The sequence below is a fragment of the Branchiostoma floridae genome, chromosome 2 (genome assembly GCF_000003815.2).
Source record: "Branchiostoma floridae strain S238N-H82 chromosome 2, Bfl_VNyyK, whole genome shotgun sequence".
NCBI classification, from domain to species: Eukaryota; Metazoa; Chordata; class Leptocardii; order Amphioxiformes; family Branchiostomatidae; genus Branchiostoma; species Branchiostoma floridae.
The window spans coordinates 21,859,981-21,872,188 of record NC_049980.1 but is presented as its reverse complement, the minus strand read 5'-3'; the positions used below and the strand labels follow the sequence as shown (position 1 = coordinate 21,872,188).

At 40.1% G+C, this 12,208-nt stretch overlaps 2 protein-coding genes across 4 annotated transcripts; one reads left to right on the top strand and one right to left on the bottom strand.

Annotated features, from left to right (window-relative positions):
• Nucleotides 1-15: 15 nt before the first annotated feature.
• LOC118409951 lies at nucleotides 16-5,195 on the top strand. 3 transcript variants are annotated; one of them, XM_035811367.1, is made up of 7 exons: nucleotides 16-158; nucleotides 659-765; nucleotides 1,195-1,358; nucleotides 1,734-1,909; nucleotides 2,203-2,313; nucleotides 2,752-2,826; nucleotides 3,576-5,195. In XM_035811367.1, the coding sequence occupies exons 1-7, from the start codon at nucleotides 149-151 to the stop codon at nucleotides 3,653-3,655; spliced, it is 723 nt and encodes a 240-aa protein (XP_035667260.1). In that variant the 5' UTR covers nucleotides 16-148; the 3' UTR covers nucleotides 3,656-5,195. The 3 variants fall into 3 exon arrangements, with proteins under 3 accessions (XP_035667260.1, XP_035667259.1, XP_035667258.1); XM_035811366.1 differs by having other exon boundaries at nucleotides 34-240; nucleotides 2,755-2,826; XM_035811365.1 differs by having other exon boundaries at nucleotides 35-240.
• Nucleotides 4,833-12,073, bottom strand: LOC118409949 (alkaline ceramidase 2-like). Its single transcript, XM_035811363.1, has 7 exons — nucleotides 11,862-12,073; nucleotides 10,468-10,580; nucleotides 9,548-9,662; nucleotides 8,956-9,097; nucleotides 7,061-7,198; nucleotides 6,672-6,809; nucleotides 4,833-6,429 (listed from the first exon to the last, which is right to left on the bottom strand). Exons 2-7 carry the CDS (start codon nucleotides 10,558-10,560, stop codon nucleotides 6,249-6,251), a joined length of 807 nt encoding a protein of 268 aa, XP_035667256.1. The 5' UTR covers nucleotides 10,561-10,580; nucleotides 11,862-12,073; the 3' UTR covers nucleotides 4,833-6,248.
• Nucleotides 12,074-12,208: the final 135 nt, after the last annotated feature.

The window sequence follows — 12,208 nt, the reverse complement described above, 5'->3', positions numbered from 1 at the left end:
CTGCTGATTGTGGTGTAACAGTTATCACAAGTAGTGACGTGTGTAAAAAGGCAGGTGTAAACCATGCAACTTCATACCTGTAAGTTCGCTGGATATTCCCTTGGCGACAGCGTAGATCTTGGAGAGATCCCCCCATTTTCCTGACCTCATGGCTACAGGTTTGGTGTCCCGTTCGAACGATCGTGTTTTAGGGTTACACGATCATGAATGTCTGCTACTGTGGAACAGTGTTAATAAAGTGTTGGTAACGTTAATGTTTTTCATCGCTACGAATGTATATTGGTGTATTTATAGCAACGCTAGCTTGACGCACCGATTGCCGAGCTGGTGTTTTATGGCCTGTCCAAAAAATATCTTAATTTCAGCACAAGCCTTGTTCAGTATACATAGTTTTGTAGAAAACTATTGGGAGATGATTCAGATCCACACGATAGAAACTTTCAGACTGCAATGACAATGTTATTTCCGGGTTGTGCAATGAGCGGGTTTCGTTGATATTTTCACCCCTTTCTTGGTATTCACGATTGGAAAAGGCTTCAGGAATACGATATGTGTTTGAATAGATGTAAAACCCATCTTTCAAGTCCAGAATACTTCTTTAGTGTGTGCATCTATTAACGTTATGTAAAAGTGACATAAGGTTACTCATGTTATTCAGGCGACGACTCAGAACACGAATGGGACGTGTTTATATCGTGCCATCCCAAGCAGCTGCCCTACGTCGTGGATGTCTTGACAAAGGCATTGGAGAACATTGGCCAAAAGGTATTTTCACGTTCAAGTCTCTGATCGTGACGAAAGTAATTTGCTTGCCTGTATGAAGTCATCAACATGACTGCAATTCCATGAGCAAAATCCAAATTTACCTGGCAAGCATGGCGGGCAATACACACTCCCTAGTCACGTGAATGGAAACACCCACGAATGGACAGAGAGTCATAAAGTAAAGATCTCTCATTGTGGTTTTGCTTTCAAAAAGACATAAGATGAACATTCTATGTGGAGTACTTTCACATTGAGCAACAGTGGGGCAGTTGATTTATTTTATTTCATTTTTGATTTTATTTTGATTCATCAGTACATATTCAACAATTAAAAACAAATGATGACACAGAATGAAAAGAAAACATGCAGAGAAGAAAACATGGATGAGAAGAGCTAATACACTAATCACTGTAACATGACTGGGCGCAGGTGTATCTATATGAGAGAGATTCCGAGCCCGGAACCGCCATCGCTGACAACATCTTTAACGCCGCCATGTCGAGCAGGAAAACGGCTGTGTGCTTCTCTGAGGACTACCTGCACTCCGAATGGAACCTGTATGAGGCGATGGTTGCGCAAGGCGTAAAACCCAGGTAACAAAATCATCTACAAGCGATGCTATTGTTACAGACAAAAAAAGCATCTGCATAACATTTTATTTCGTATTCCAATGTGGATACGCACACACACCGTGACACGCGAGCGCTATCGGACACACACAAACACTAACACAGAAATGTACATGTGTACAAATGTATTTACATTTATAGTTGTAACATTATCTAGATACTGCGTGAAGAAGGTAAAAATGATCTCGGCGACTACCACTCCTGCTGTGAACCAGCCGATGACTGACATGCCACTCAATACATTGATAACGTATCAGCACAAGGGAACAGACCATCTGTCATCTGTGCAATATGATTTACTCGTCACGCTATTCTTGTTGCTATTTTCTGTTTCCGTAGCGGCGGCCGTATGGTGCCGATACAACTGCTGCCCTGTCAGATACCCCAGAAGTATCAACTCGTGTGTCAGCTAAACTGTACCGACAGGTTACACAGGAGGTTCTTCTGGAGAAAACTGTTAGGTGCGCTGGACATTCCGGACTCCAGCGACATTGCAGACCAACTGAACGTCGTCTGTAAGTGGTTTCAAGTCTTTCAGGGCGGAATGGTTCAATCCAAAGGCTCTGTCTTTTGAATGCGACCGAAATAATGGCTCCTCATATCCCACTGTTATGACGCTTGATTTTCCAACCGTCACATCGGACTTTGTCGAAATAATATATGTTCTGTTGTAATATCATAGGACTTGTCATCAATCACGTTACTGTGATTGTAAATTTAATTCAAATTATACTAAAAAATCTGTTGACAAATCCCCCTCCTTAAACTCAACAAGATGCAAGATGCATATCACATTTTTATACTTTAGATCCTGATGGGTGTTTGGACATGATATTGAGAACACACATGCCTGACATCATCCCGAATCCATTGCCAAGGTCCGAGTGTGAAGCACTACGACAAAATCCGCGGGATAATGGTAAGACTTGATGTGGTTGGTCGTTTGTCTTACAGGTTTCAGTTGCAACGCACTTTTCTTACGTCGCGTGTTAAACGACTGTTTTGAGTTTTAAAAGGTTTTGATGCTTGCGTCTGCCGGCAGAAGATTGAATGACAAATTGAAAACCCGGCAAAAACGTTAAGACGAAAAAACGGAGCTTGACCTCTGCAAGGCGAGTATTGGATCCGGAAATTTCCTAGGCACCAGACAGACTGTCAAAATCGCTAGATTACGTAATATCTCTAGCATTAGTTGCTGGATGAAACAGTCATTGAAAATAAAGTATCGAGATGAACAGTGTACGTTATATTCGCATCCCTAGATTTCGAATGACTACGAACAGCTGGAGCTGGCTGTGGAATGAATTTTCTCCACGTTAACTCCAGTGCAGTAAGTCCGAGTGTACTTTTCTTCCAGCAGGACCGCTGCCTGTGGACCACCAGGAACAGATGGCACACCTACTCGCTGCTGTTGTATTCGCAATCATCGTCTGTAAGATGTTTGACATCTTTGTCAAATTTGTCTTTGGGATCTGACGGGATCTGCGTGCATGTCTCGATATTTCACTTCCTGTAAGATTATAACAGATAACAAGGAACTATAGGAAGCTAATAATGTTTAGCCTGAATTTCTGTTATGACTATTCGTATGTTTGAGATATGCTTATTTTGAAATTTTTGGTCATCTACCTGTTTTTGTTTATTTGAAAAAACAATTTTAAAATATTTTTAAAAAATTACAATGTGTAGCCTGTATCGTACGTAGTTTGAGTACTGTTACAAAATGTTACAGTTGTAGTAAGAATTGTTAGATGAGGCTTTTGAAAATGTTTTGATCTTCTTGCAGTTGGTCTTGCAGTTGTAGTAAGGGTTGCCAGGTGACGCTATTGTCGGTTGTCAGCAAACACGACATTGACCTGTCCCTGGTGGTGAACGCGATTCATGCAAACAAATGCCGGAACACACAAACACGCCTGTCCTTGGTGTTGAACACTATCCACACACACACACACACACACACACACACACACACACACAAACACAAACATGCCTGTCCTTGGTGCTGAACACTATACACACACACACAAATATGCCTGTCCTTGGTGCTGAATACTAGCCACGCATAAACAGGTCTTTCCTTTCAGCTTAACATTAGAACTATGACTGTCCTCAGTGCTGAACCAGATCGCTATGACTGTCCTTGCTTCTAAAAACTATCCATACAACTCCGTCTGTCCTTAGTGTTGAACACTATCTGCACAACTATGGCTGTCCTTGATGCTGAACACTATCTGCACAACTACGGCTGTCCTTGGTGCTGAACACTACCTGCACAACTATGGCTGTCCTTGGGCTTGGTGCTGAACACTATCCGTACAACCAAGGCTGTCCTTGGTGCTGAACAGTATCCACAAACATGCCTGTCTTTGGTTTTGAATGCCATATGCACAAATACACCTGTCCTTGGTGGTGACCACCACGCACACACACCTGGTGCTTAACACCATCAATGGGAGAAGAATACACAATTAGTCATCACAGAACTGACACTGTCAACAGTTTATTGCTCTGTTACTGCCTGCAGTCCACACACATTGGAAGTCCTAACCTGCAGTGAACACACTGATAGATATACATGTGCGCCAGAACTGGAATGGTTGTTTCACATTCATTGTGTGTACAGCATCATATACACATATAACGTTACCTTTCTTAAACATTTCTTCTATATGTTGAATAAGTTAACATATGCATGAAAATAAAGCTTTCTTTCCAATGTTAGTAACAAGCATCTTAAAATCTAGGGTTCAGTTTTAGAAATAGATATTCAAGTACTACTAATATGAGAATGATACATTCCTTTCTGTAACAGTACATAATCACCATATTCAAGTTGAAGGAAATATCTATGACTTGACCATGAAGGACTATTGATAGCCAGAAAGTTTGGCCATCACTTCAACAAAACAGAGTAAAAGATAACCAGCATCCTTTCTAAAGATGTACACAACAAGAATAAAACTTGAGTCTCATCACTAGAGACAACAAGGGAATTGTCATACGAGATAACATCTTAAGAGATCTAAAACTATGACAATTTCAATACTAATTCAGTGTTATATTAAGATTGTTCATGTATTGCCCTACTAACAATAAAGAGAGACAATCATTGATACTATAACATCTAAGAACAACTTCAAGTAACCATGTACAGTTTGGTACTTTGCATAATCTGCCATTATGTCCAACTCCTGTATTTGCCTAAGTATGTTGGTCCATCTATATATAACTTATCTTCCACATTACAACATTTTAGTAGTACATGCATTGTTAATGACAAAACATTGTTACAAGTGTGATCTTCTCATACATAGAATAGTCTTTTATAGTTGTTGCTAAATAGTTGTTGCTAAATAGTTGTTGCTTATGCAATTCCACAAGATGTACATATACATATATTATGTACAGTGATCACAAGACCATCATCTGACACATACGTCAAACATATTAATGTTTCTCTTTGTTTATTCCTTGTTTATTCTGTTGAGGAGCAGCCTTCAACATACAGTTAGTGCTTTGCATCTGTTAGTGCTGTGCATCTGTTGCATGTAGGATCCCTGAGTAAAACTAGAAGTACAAGGACTACAGATATAATTGTGGTCCTATCTGGTAAGAGTTCATTTGATCCACAACAAGAGCATCTCAAGTATTTTGTCTTATCTCCATCTGAGGGACTGTTCATTCCTTTAGTTCACCCATACAGTTAAAAGTCTCTCTCTCCCTCTCTCTTTCTCTCTCTCTCTCCTATACATATGGTGCATTTCTTTATGTTGAATCATAATGAAAGTCTTTAAAACTGTACACTCATTATGGCTTTTTCATTGTAGGTAGTGATGAGTGTAACATATGCAAATAAGGGTTAATTTGCATAGTTCTGTGAAAATGATGTGGGGTAGGTTGAGCTTAAAATCTGTAATGTTTGATTTTTGTTGTTGTTTTTTTTCTGGAAAGAAAGCCATCCCCACTCAAGTACCTGCCAATAAACTGATTTGTCAAGAATCAAACTTTAAGTCTGATCTAGACTTGATTATATCTGACCAAATCAAAATCTGAACTTCCATTGGTACTGACGTTTCATGGGTTTTCCTCATGTCTCATCATATTGTTCACCCTTGGGATCAAAAGGGGAAAATGACATGATGTTTCTATGCTCTACAAGAGATATCCAACACAGTGCTCTGCAACAACAACAAAGATTTTGTGCCAAATGAAGTTCAAGAATGAACTCTAAAATCATGTCAATAGCTTTCTATCTTTGTCATTGTGAAATATTGATTATTAAAATCAGGTAGTATTAAAAGCCATGCATTTCACATGGCATTATATACAGACTCTACAACTTTAGAATTGCATCTAGCAATACATCTTATAGGTATGTCTCTACATTTATCTCAATGACTGACTCAAAGAATTTCTTGTAAGAATTTCTGTACCATTGAATTTGACACAGAAGAATTTGTTTGCATAATGAAATTTGGAAGGTCTCAGCAAATTACGGGAAAAAATGTAGGGCCTACATATTCAAATATTAAAGTCCCTGACATTAAAGTAACTACTAACCATAATCAATCAATAATAGTTTTCTGATGATATTCCTGAGAAAGGACCAGCATCTACAACAGTACAGATATTCGGCACCTTTGTTACAGGCAATTAAAGCCTAAAGCCTGCAGTCTTAGTTTTCTTTATGATCAATGCATAATAGACTCACTACTTAAGGTAGGTTAGTCATCAACTGTTTCGTCACTTATGGTTGAGCATCAAACTACATCACTTCATTTCCACAAACCACAAATAGTAACATGGGAACTATTGACAAATTTAAAGAGAAGATTACAATATCATGTTGAATACCTAACACTCCTTTATGGGTTTGGCAGCAGAACATTTAAAGCTGACATAAGGGACTCCAAGGTCACACCTGTCGTAGGGCCAGAACTTCAAGGTCGGTGCACGTTCAGGGGCCATGGTAACTGCCTCAAAGTATGCCATAACCACACACAGTTCAAAGGAGGCGATGGCAATGAAGATGTGCCTAAGGAATGAAAGGTAATGGTCTTGTTAAGAGATCAAAATTAGAACATTCAAGTTCCTCCATTCTTGTACACTTTAAAGAACATAACATAGACAATGCTATGCTTTTGGTACAGCCAGCTTTTCAAAGCACACCACATTCTGTGATTCTGATCATCTCAGAGTTAACTAAGTAAAGTTGTTTTTATTTATTAATTTTTTTATCTATTAGGAAATGCAACAGATACATCTTACTGAACTCACCAGCCAGAGTGGAGGTATGGGAAGGACACAGACTCCCAGATGTGGCAGAAGAGCCGATCGTTCAGCCAGCAGGTCAGCGCCAGGCTGAACCAGACAAAGGCTGCAATGCCCAGGCGGATCACGCGCCAGTCGTTACACCTGGATCAGAAGGATTAGATTGAACATACGTCACTTAGGGATCAGATTTATTAAGCTAATCAAAGGTTAAATTTCTTATCTTTCAGAAGCTATACATAGCACTTTCATATTTCTAGACATGTGAATTCTTCTCCTAAATGCAGTAACCAAATGAAAAAATGAGTGTTTTTGTCCATCATAACCAATGTTTTTACATGGACCTTCCCTGGACTTAGAACCAGGATTATTCAGTAAACAGTAAGACCTCTCACCTTTTGAGTTCACTGAACATACACATGAGACTTGGGATGGCCAGTGGCATGAGGAGGAAGTGGTTCATGGAAGGGTGCAGGAAGGCTAGGATGGTGGTGATGGCACCGGCCCCCAACATCAACAGCATAAAGGACTTTCTGTCAGGGGGAGAAAACACCTGTCAGCCAAATCTAGTACTGCAGCAAACTCCACATCATATACATGACAAATCTGTCCAGTGCTATGTAACATTCACTGTAATGAATCACACTTACAGTGATATTCAAAAACACTAATCATCAGTCAGCTATGGGCAATTAAACTTTTGTTTATTGGCTGCTACATTGTACATGAAAAAGAAGTACAATATTTGTCAACATATGTATTAATGTAAGAATGTGATTCAATGATTAGATGACAATTGTTCTTTGAAGTCTATGTATAGCCATAAGTGTAGAGGGCAATCTTCAACAGGTAAATAATGATGCAGGCCATATATATAGCTAAAATCTACTTCGATATACACTTGGCAGAAACACTTTTAGATCATATTGAATATTATCGAGGCCCCCTTTCCACTAGACAGTGATTGATGAGTGTGCATAGAGTGACCAAAATTGGATTTGCGTGAACCTTGATTTTTCTTAAATGCTGATTCACCTTTATCCTTGTGGTAACCTATGTCCATTGTGTTAAAAACTGAACATATCAAGTCAATGTACGGTGGTTTCAAACTGCAATAATTTGAAAATTTGCAACTTGAAACCACCGTCCGTTGACTTGACTTTCCTGAAAACCCTGTTTCATAGAGCACAGATATGGGTTACCCAGCAGATAAAGGTGAACTATATTTCAATACGTCTGATGATAAGAATGATTTAGGCCACGTTGATTTGATCATATGGATGACATCCGCGCTCGCACCAATTTTCGGCCATTTCCAAAAAAAAAAAAATTTTCGACCACACAATAAATTGTGCAAAGCAGCTGTAAAATGAGCACAAATATTCCGTAGATTGAAAAAAAAGTATCAGAAAACAGATAACTAATGCCATAGAATGCCAAAATGAATCTTAAGTCAAAGAATAAGATGTGAAAGGACAGAAAGAAAAAAATCTATTGTTGGTTGGGGGAGGTACCAGTACAGAAAATTCAGGTCCAGACTCCAGAGGATCATTTCCAGGTCCGGACATGAACCTGGACCTGATTGTCTGTGGAAACTTGAGAACTGGCAATACTCAAAACAATGGTAATTGGTCAATTTTGCTACAAAGGAATCTGTTTGGTGGATTATTGGACTCCCACTGCATTTTAAAATCCCATCTCCATGTAATAAAGGCTAACTGTCTCTGTACCTTTGACTGTAGAAACTTGGTGCAATTGACTATAAACTCTACTTGACTTCGCTTTTGTTGTATTCTTGGCCCCCCGGGCCGGTTAGACCCCAAATGGCTGCCGACATAGTGTGTCCATTTTGTAATTGGCGAAACATGTTCCTCTGTTTTTTCTTCAGGTCTGTTTTTTTTCGGATTGGTCCAAGAAGAAAAAAATGTTTTGCACCCGTATGATGTACTGTACTGGTCCCTACACCTAACTGTTGGTATACCATACTATGTGTGTTTAGTCCTATGTTCAACCTTCCTGGCCACTTTGATTTCATACTGAAGGCAACTTTTTTTTTTGGCCAAACTTTTTTTTTATTCGCTCGCTCGCATCAGTTTTGGAGTTCCCGGAGGATGTCATCCATATAATCAAATCAACATGGCCTTATTAGAAAAAAAACACTAAAAAACTCCAAGATCTGTTCTTTATCTCTAAAATTCCTTGAGCGATATGTCGAAAGTTTTGTCGCTCAGCTGTCACAGCCTCTAGTGTTAATGGTGTATACCAGTAAGCACATAAGGAGTGGGCAAACCTGCTTTCATTGCAGAACCTTGGGAAGAAACGTCTTGGTGCCCACACACCCCAGGCTGCTATGATTACCCACAGGATAGCAATCTCATCAAGCAGCTGGCCCACCAGACTTAGGGTGGCATGGAAATAAGCTGATGATATACCTGCAGAGAGGAAAAAAACATGTATCAAGTCGAGCATTGGTTAGTGATCATGAGCATCATGATGGAATGACATGCATATCTTATAATAATATAATAATAATTAAAAAGATAAATAATTCCACAGGGTGCCATAATATGGTCACATCAACAAAGATAGTTATAGAGGCCTTCTCAAGATCATTGATGCTGCATTGGTACACCTCTCAAAATTATTTTAAATTCATGTATTTTTTGTATTGCATAATTTTTTGTTATGCATACTGGCACCCAATAGAATTACGAGATTTAGTGTTACTGCATTTGTACAAGCTGAGGGGAACATGTTGGACAAAATTCTGTCATGAATAGCATTGATAAGCAGTGTAATTCAAATACAAAGGCATCAGATGGAAGTCTGAAAATCTATTCATTCATTCCTATATGAAGTAATGCGAGTGGTGTGCACTTTACCTACGACCGCTAACATCCACCAGATGAGGTTGATGGAAGCGTTGACCTGGCGTGCATACGGGCGGAACAGGTACATCAGCACAGGTGGCAGCACGATGAATAAGAAATTACTGATCTGTTGGGGGTAAACAACAACAAACAGGATGATGACTTAACAGCGTGCATCAAACTGGCTGGGAACCAACACAACAAGTTACTCACTGATGCCTCAGATTGACAATGGGTGACATTTTTTCACCCGTGTACCAAGTTAGCACAACAGTACAATACACCTCAACAGCTGCTGCCGATACAGTTTATTTAACATTACATTTGCCAAAGCGCTGTCGGTTCATTATACTAGTAGCATTCTCACCTCTTTGTCAAAGAGATTCAATGCTAGCATTACGTCATCATCGTCCATACTTAACATTTGATCTAACCACTGATGTTTGCGTTCTATTCTAACCTTCCTTTTATTTTCAAACACACATCAAGTCTTAGCTAATGCCAATCCTTGATTATTTCCCATCCCATCAATTCCATTACCAGGGCTGCTAGGTTTGGGGACCAGATGCCACCGATCAATACAATCAATAATGATGTGGAATGACTGACTGTGGTAAAGTAGCTAAATGTAACTCTAAATCTAACTCTTTTGATCCAATAATGGCATTCTTTAGTTTGTGCACAGATGGACATACATGGCTGGATTTTGGAAAGTTTGAAATATCCACTCCCTGAAACCTGCAATATCCAGAAAACTTGAAGACCATAGAAATGGATATGAAAAATTTCGCACGCAAAAGAATATATTGTGGTATCATGAAGATATGAGACCTTTACAGCCAACACCTGACATCAGACGTAATAGTGAACCTAAATCACAGGATCATGACTAATGCCATAAAAATTAATATGTAGCTTTTAGTCATACTTACTGTGTTCCAGAACTCAGCAATGGCAGGGACAATATCATAATTGGCCTCACACCAGTCAACGTCAGAGCTGCCACGCTCAAACTCCTTCAACATGGCTGATTGTAGAAATAGGCCTGAAAAAACATAATGGCTGGAATTATGGGCCATCATACGTTGTGTCATACTGACTTAACTTTCTAACTCTGTTGTTTTTAGGGTTTTTCTGTCTGATCTATCATTATTCACCATGATGCATTATTGCTGTCAGTTACTACCCAATTTGAGTCATGAGGCTGGGTATTTTTTATACAAGCTTGAGGCACCTCCTCCAACACAGCACCCCTTTTTGCGTGGGGACAAATTAAGACGAATGCAATCCTTTACAACATGTCTGAGCTGAGCCCACCCTGACACCAAACTCAGGCCTATGGGTCCATGAAACTGGATCCAGATGGCCTAGCAGCAGGGTTGCATTACCACTCGGCCACAGAGACATATAACGTTACCTCTGATTTTTTATTTAATTCACCAAAAAACATTGCTCTCCAGTAACTTTTTTAATACGACCATACAAATGCATCTATTAGAGAGTAGGTGACATGTATAGCAATTTGACATTTTCCTCACTTCTATCAGTATTGTTAGTCCTGATGATACCTGATGATGTCTAGCCTAGGTAAAGTAGGCGGTGCCTGTGTAGTCACCCTCCTGTCGCTCGCAGTATTTCTTCCTCATTTCAACACAAATCCAACCTCGTCTTGAAGCTGTTTACAGATTCTGCCTCTACCGTGAACCTCAACTGGCAGTGAGTTCCAATTCTGTACTGTCCTTAAACTGCAAACGACTGACGACGAACCATGGATTTGGCCAGTGGCACTGTAAGCTTAAAACGATGCCCTCTAGTTGACTGATGTTGACAGTCTATTGTGTTGTTGTTCTGGCCACTATTTTGTTTCACCAAAATATATTGTATTTCAGTGGATTTCTACCCCTCCACCTTTATGTATATAGGGCCTATTTCTTGTGCATTCCTGAATATAACGTTAGCAGGGACCCCGTCAACAGCCAGGCTTCAAGGTGGGTGGGTCAACTACTGCCAGAGAAGCCAGGCTGTCAGAAAACGTTACAATATCCACCCTAACATCTGCTTGGAGATGACCTAATCCCTGTGTGTGTTCCAAATACGTCAGTCAGTAAGGGGACCGGCGGAGAAGTCTGCTGGCGCCTTATCAAGCATTGTTATGTTGTTGGCGTGAGCATACGGGCATTTAACCTCACTGATGCAATAGAGGACGAACATGGCGCGGCGTAAACATTATAAATCTGCGCGGCTCATAACCTGTACGTACTGTGGCCGTGAAAACGCAGAACGTAAACAAAGAAACCGACACAACAGCAGCTCGGATCGGACTCACCGAGATCTAGAACGATGCAGGTGGCCTTCTGGATCAGAACTTCGTGTGTTGATGGCGGCTAATGTCGGACAATCTGAATCCGAAGTGAATGTGATTTTCACAAGGCCTGGGAAAAATCCACCACGACACCGCTGGTCCTTCTCCTGCTGGAACAAATCTGATGTGTGACGGATCCGCTATATACCGGATGGCGATGTGTTGCGTAATCTATGACCCGCTTCTCAACCAATCAAGGACGGAGAGTATTTAGCCCAATCAGAACTGCATATTTCTCCCGCGCTGTTTCGAAACTAGGAATTAATGCTGACCTAATGTTTGGGGAGGCTACATCGGTACGTTTTCCTAGC

Bases quoted from the DNA above. Each gene is read 5' to 3' on its own strand.
- LOC118409949 (XM_035811363.1), bottom strand. From the start codon at position 10,560: ATGTTGAAGGAGTTTGAGCGTGGCAGCTCTGACGTTGACTGGTGTGAG. The intron at 9,663-10,467 runs GTAAGTATGACT...TACCCCCAACAG, and splicing joins TTGCTGAGTTCTGGAACACA to ATCAGTAATTTCTTATTCAT. The intron at 9,098-9,547 runs GTAAAGTGCACA...TCCTCTCTGCAG, and splicing joins GTGGATGTTAGCGGTCGTAG to GTATATCATCAGCTTATTTC.
- LOC118409951 (XM_035811365.1), top strand. From the start codon at position 204: ATGAATGTCTGCTACTGTGGAACAGTGTTAATAAAGT. The intron at 241-658 runs GTTGGTAACGTT...CATGTTATTCAG, and splicing joins TGGAACAGTGTTAATAAAGT to GCGACGACTCAGAACACGAA. The intron at 766-1,194 runs GTATTTTCACGT...GACTGGGCGCAG, and splicing joins TGGAGAACATTGGCCAAAAG to GTGTATCTATATGAGAGAGA.